At 56.0% G+C, this 5823-nt stretch overlaps 1 protein-coding gene across 1 annotated transcript; it reads left to right on the top strand.

The window, feature by feature from the left end:
- Window positions 1–1927: 1927 nt before the first annotated feature.
- On the top strand, window positions 1928–5159 carry EDF1 (endothelial differentiation related factor 1). The gene is made up of 5 exons (XM_050980915.1): window positions 1928–2094; window positions 2208–2259; window positions 3268–3428; window positions 3981–4074; window positions 4597–5159. Exons 1-5 carry the CDS (start codon window positions 2017–2019, stop codon window positions 4656–4658), a joined length of 447 nt encoding a protein of 148 aa, XP_050836872.1. The 5' UTR covers window positions 1928–2016; the 3' UTR covers window positions 4659–5159.
- The last annotated feature ends 664 nt before the right edge of the window (window positions 5160–5823 follow it).

Below are 5823 nucleotides of genomic sequence, written 5' to 3'. Positions count from 1 at the left end.
CTTGTTCGGCAAAAGGTCACGGCAGCAAGATTTGTCACCCGGGATCCCCAGCCTGCCTGACCCCCTAGACCGGCTCCAGCGCGGAGGCTCCGGGGTTTTACCGCGGGCTGAGCCGGCGGGGCGGGGATGGGCGGCTTCGCACTGCGGGGAATTCACCCGGTACCGGGGAAATCCTCGCCGTCAGAGCCGGACGCAGGGACCGAGCAGTGACACGGCGGCCAAGGTGACTCTCCCGGGAGCCTGGCTAGGAAGACGGGGCCGGAGAGGAGCGGGTCGAAGTGAAGGGCGCGGCAAAGCTGTGGGGGGCTCCGGGACACCGAGCCCTTGGGGAGGGGCCAGGTGCTGCTCAGGCACCGTCAGGGTGCCGAGAACAGTGCATCCCTGCGTGTGTCGGCACCGGGAATAGCACGGGCACAGCTCCCCTGGCTGGGATGGGCACCGTTTCATCCACTGCACTGGAACACCCCTTTTCCCAGCACAGCCGCACTGATCTGCGAACATCGGCATGGAAAACTTGGTGATGTCATCCATAGAAGAAAAATCCTGTCTGCATTTCCTGAAATGACGGTGACCTGGCAGCAGGACGTGCTGTTCCCAAAGGGACAGGAAACCCGCACCAAAGGCATGCTTGGAACGCCCGCCGCGGGACGGGACCATGGCGCTGCTCCCAGTCCCGCTATTGCGACACCCCGGCTCCACCGCACGGCCCGAGGAGAAAGTCTTGCACCCCGCTAATGTCCCACCTCCGGAGCTGCTTTGTCCTGTTCCCTGGGAGCCGGGGCCAGACGTGCTGCGGTGACAGATGACAAATGCAAACCCCCGGGCCGTCCTGGCATCTGATTTCCGAGCAATGCCTGATCATCACCGTCACCAGGCTCTGGCCACCCATCCTGCGCTTTGTCATGGGAAGACCCCACAAAAATCCGCCTTGGGAGCGTTAACTTTGTGCCCTCTCGCTTCAGAAATGACGAGAGCAGGAGCAGTTTTTCATGCCTTTACTGCGACTGCCTAACTTTCTGGGTGATTCTGATGCAGTTTAGGGATTTTCATCGAATCACAGAATATCCCAAGCTGGAAGGGACCCACCAGGCTCCCCCAGCCCAGCCCCTGTCCCTGCCCACACCCCCCACCAACCCCACCCTGGGCATCCCTGGCAGCGCTGTCCAAAGGCTCCTGGAGCTCTGGCAGCCTCGGGGCTGTGCCCGTTCCCTGGGGAGCCTGGGCAGTGCCTGCACCCTCTGGGGGAAGAACCTTGCCCTGAGCTCCAGCCTGAGCTGCCCTGGCCCAGCTCCAGCCATTCCCTGGCTCGTGTTCCTGTCACAGGGAGTAGGGATCAGAGCTGCCTCGCGGGAGGAGCTGCAACCCCAGCGAGGTTTGACCTTAGTATCGCCTTCTCTGGGCTGAACCAACCTATGCCCTCAGTCACTCCTCCCTTGGCCCCTCCGGACCGTCCCCATGCCCGTGTCCGTCCTGTCGACGCTCTGCTGGGCTCCCCGCAGCACGAAGCCCCCACGGCACATCCCTGCCCAGCCCCGCCGGTGCCCGCAGGCGCGCCCGGGGCCAACGGACCGGGAGAAACCGACACGGCTCCCGATCCGCCGCACTGCGCATGCTCGGCTTGGCTTAGCCGAGCAGGTCAAAGGGTCTGACAGCGCCGCAGAACAAACCAATCCCTGCCGGTTGATGAGTGACTGGCAGGGCCGACAGCCAATCTTACTGTGAACAGGCACGTGCCGTCCGCCCCCAGGTTGGCGTGGGCACTTGCCAATCACATAGCGAGCAGGCTGATTGGCAGAGAACTGCGCCTATCAAACGGAGCTGGGTGCCGTTAAGCCAACAGTCCATGCAGGAACCTAGGCCCCGCCCGCTGCGCTCGCTCCTGTCTTCACCTATGAGTGACTGTGTTTCCTGACGGGCGTGCACCTCGCCCTATCAGCGGGCGCAGCGTGGCCGCGCCCCGGAGGCGGGCACTGGGCCGTGCCCGGCGGCGGGCGCGGCCCAGGCGGGGTCGGAGCGATGGCGGAGAGCGATTGGGACACGGTTACGGTGCTGCGCAAGAAGGGCCCGAGCGCGGCCCAGGCCAAGTCCAAGCAGGTCAGCCGGGGGCGCGGTGGGGGCCTGGCAGGCGGCGGGCCTGGGCTCGGCGTGGTCGAGGCCGCTGCTCCGAGTAGCGCCGTGCTCACCGCGCACCTTCGCTCTTTCCCCAGGCGATCTTGGCGGCCCAGCGGCGCGGGGAGGACGTGGAAACTTCCAAGAAGTGTGGGTATCCCGCGGGGGGAGGGGGAGCTGGCCGGTCCTGGGGCGGCTGCCTGGGATGGGGAGAGGAGGCAGGCGGCGGCAGGCCTGGTGCGGTGAGCCAGCGATCCCGAGCTGGGCCGGTACGTGCAGGCCGGGGAGCCGCCGGGATGACGCTCCTGGAGCTGCCCCTTAGCTTCTGGTTGCCCAGGGCAGAGATTTGCTTGGTTCCTGCGGAGATCTTGGAAGAGCTTTTGTGATCACAAAACTTAAGTTTCCCGTTTTGGCATCTTATTTCTTTTGCGAATTCAAATGGCTGCCGATCTTCCTATGGCCCTGCTCTTTAAAAATTCCTTGTTTCTTTTCTGATGTAAATTGCCGAGTTCTCTCACTGTAGGGAGGCTATTCTAATGTTTGGAAATAGAGAGATGATCCTGGAAGAAGGTTAATCAGCTTTATTGGGACACTGAATGCCAGAGACTAATGTGAGAGAAAGGATTCAAACTAGAGCCTAAATACTATATCTAACATGAGAGAAAACAATGTTTTTGAAGCTGTCTTTTTGCAAAGCTAAGTACAATTAGACTCTACTTATTGCAGATGTCAGAAAATTGCTTAAAAGCTACTTACTTGGGGTACCTCATACTGAGAAATCACAATTCAAGTTCAAGTATTGACTTTTCTGTGCTGCAGCACAAATATGTGTCTGCAGTAAAGTTAGAGCATTAAATCCCCAATGAAAAACAAGACTTGCCCTGTCTGGAGGGAAGTTCAGGTGTGAAGCAGGGAAAGGGAAGGGCTCTGCATGGCTAGGTGTGCACAGCACTATGAACAGGGCTAAGGTAATGTTCCCTGATGGGCAGGAGAATTGGGTGAGATCAATGGTGATGTTGGTATGTTGAAATCCTGACAGTGCCCTGGGATCCTGGGCAGCTGAGGACTTGGAAAAAGTCCTTTGATACTTTTTGGCATAGCTCTGAGCCTTATTTTGTTTGTCCTTGGTTGTTATTTTGTTCTTGCTTCGAATGACAGGGGCAGCAGGCCAGAACAAACAACACTTCATTACAAAGAACACAGCCAAGCTTGACCGTGAAACAGAGGAGCTGCACCATGATAGAGTTTCCCTGGAGGTGGGCAAAGTGATCCAGCAGGGCCGACAGAGCAAGGGCCTCACACAGAAGGACTTGGCCACGGTGAGTGGAGCACCTCCAGGTGAGGGTGGGCTCCTTTCCTGTTCCCTCATGGGCAGCTGCAGTGGGAGGGTGTCATGGCCTGGAAGTCTGAGGAATGCATTATCGCTGGTGTCTGATGTCCTGGCAGCTTCAGTTGTCTGGGAAACGTTTTAAGGTTTGTCTGTGCAGCCCTTGAGCCCCAGGCTGGAGGTAGAGCCTGTCTGTGGCTGCTGAGCTGGTGGGAGGCTGCTCCCTGCTTCCTCCCAGCAGCTCACACCCACCCTAGAGGTTTGTACCATCTGGGCTGAGCAGTGTTAGCAACTCCCTGCTGTCTGAAGGAGCAGCAATCCCTGGTGGTCCTGTTCCTCCTGAGAAGGAGGGAGGTCATAGTCCCTTCAGGATGGATGTCACCAGCACTGGGACACTTCAGGGGGGTGCCAGTAGGGATGCAGTCAGCCTGGGAGCAGCACTTTGTCATCTGTCCTGGCATAATGAGGGGCTGCTCCTTATCTGTGAGTCCTGTGGAGCTGCTGCTGGGCATTGCTGTGTTTGAGACTCATCCTCTCTTTTCAGAAAATCAATGAAAAACCACAAGTTATCGCTGACTATGAATCAGGACGAGCGATCCCCAATAACCAGGTCATGGGCAAGATTGAAAGAGCCATTGGTGAGTTAAGGGAGACTTCAGAAATAATGCCAGTATTTGGAGGAGTGGTTTGGGGGAAAGTATTTACCTTTTTCCTGTAAGGAATGTTACTGGCTGGATTTTATAATGGGTGTGGTGCCATTAAGTCACGTTCTGATAAAACCTGGATCTGCTGACTGAAACAGAACTGGGAGCTCTTGATCTTTGTCTGCACCCTTATGCCTGCAGCTTTGCCCTGGGGACCATCCCCTTGTGCTTGTCCCCAAAACCTATGAAATGCTGAGATCCATGGAAGCCTGATTGCACTTGTAGAAGGGTTTTGTGTTGGTTTTACTCTCCTGGGCTGGTTCAGATCCCATCTTATTGGTTGTTGTTTGAAGTTGGTGTGGTGCTCCTAGATACTAAAGTAGGACTCTCCTGAACTCTGGTTCCCATGCTCTCTTTCTGGATGTTCTCTTCCTTAAGGATGAATTTGGTGGAAATAAAATTTATTGGGTGAATGATTGAGTGCTGATGGTGGTGGTCTCCTTTGTCTTATTCCAGGCCTCAAACTGCGTGGAAAGGACATTGGAAAACCACTGGAAACTGGCCCCAAAGGAAAATGACAACAAAGCCTCGAAATCAGTTTGCTCAGACTGATCTGATTCTCCTCAACCACTGCATATTGCCAAGCTGAACAACAGGGTTTCAGACTTGCTTTGGGGGGAAATCTGCTGAATCTGTACCTGCTGTAAAAAGGCACCCTTAAAGAAGCAATTTTCCTGATGTTTGTTTTTCCTTGCTCCTTTTCAGAGATTGAGGATCTAAACCCCAAGAAAAAACCCAAACCCTGCCTCTGATTTGCCAGAAAGCATGTACATTGTGGTGTTAGCAGCAGATGTTAAGGCAATTAGGGTGATCTGAAATGTGAGGATTTAATTGAAACAATTTGGGGGAGAGGTGAGATATATTGTATATAAATAATTTGGAGAGTTGGGGCTTGATCAGAAATGATGACTCAGTCACTGTATCTCAATGAGTTTGGTTTGTTCTTTCCAGCCTGTTTTAAAGAGATCTATAATAAAGTTTGATACCCTTCAGTGGCCCAGGGGAGCTGCTGCATGTGACCAGCTGGTAGTAAATGTTGTGGCTGGGTGTGACTGGAGCTGCATCACCTCTTCCTTCTGGGATTGTAATTAGAGGGACACCTGGGGTGCCTGGGATGAGGGCCAGCACTGTCACAGCCTTCCTGGCTGTGTCATCTCTCCCTGCATCGGGATGGTGCAGCTTGGCCAGCAGCCTGGGTCTGCAATCTATGGAATGTGCTGTGGAGGCGAGGGGAGGCTGTATGGCTCTGCAGAGCCAGGCCGGTGCAGAGACATCAGCTGAAGACTGAGCTCTCCTTGCCCTTCCCCAGCTCTCAGCTCTTGGGCCTTCATTTCTGCAAGCAGGACAGGCTATGGGGATGATGCTTGGCGTGACTGAGGCATCACCTGAGCGGGACATGGCTGGGTGAGAGGGAGGTGGGCTCTGGTCACAATCTGGGAAAGCAGCATGTCCCTCCGGCTGTACGTGGGGGCTGGGGGTAGCAGGATACTCCTTGTTGTGTAGGGGCTGAACTGGGCTGTGTGTGGGGCTGGGTTTGGAGTTCACAGTGTTAAGGTGTGAAAGCTGGGGGAAGGGAGGGGTCCTGGGCTCGGGTGCACTGGGGTGCAGGGTGGGGGGTCTGGGCCCTGAGTCTAGCCTGCACCTCAGCCTGCACTGGGTTTCCCAGTGCTGTTTATCAAGTGC

This window comes from Serinus canaria, chromosome 17, assembly GCF_022539315.1.
Source record: "Serinus canaria isolate serCan28SL12 chromosome 17, serCan2020, whole genome shotgun sequence".
NCBI lineage: Eukaryota > Metazoa > Chordata > Aves > Passeriformes > Fringillidae > Serinus > Serinus canaria.
This window is presented reverse-complemented; position numbering and strand designations above follow the sequence as displayed.

Bases quoted from the DNA above. Each gene is read 5' to 3' on its own strand.
- EDF1 (XM_050980915.1), top strand. From the start codon at position 2,017: ATGGCGGAGAGCGATTGGGACACGGTTACGGTGCTGCGCAAGAAGGGC. The intron at 3,429-3,980 runs GTGAGTGGAGCA...CTCTCTTTTCAG, and splicing joins CACAGAAGGACTTGGCCACG to AAAATCAATGAAAAACCACA. The intron at 4,075-4,596 runs GTGAGTTAAGGG...GTCTTATTCCAG, and splicing joins CAAGATTGAAAGAGCCATTG to GCCTCAAACTGCGTGGAAAG.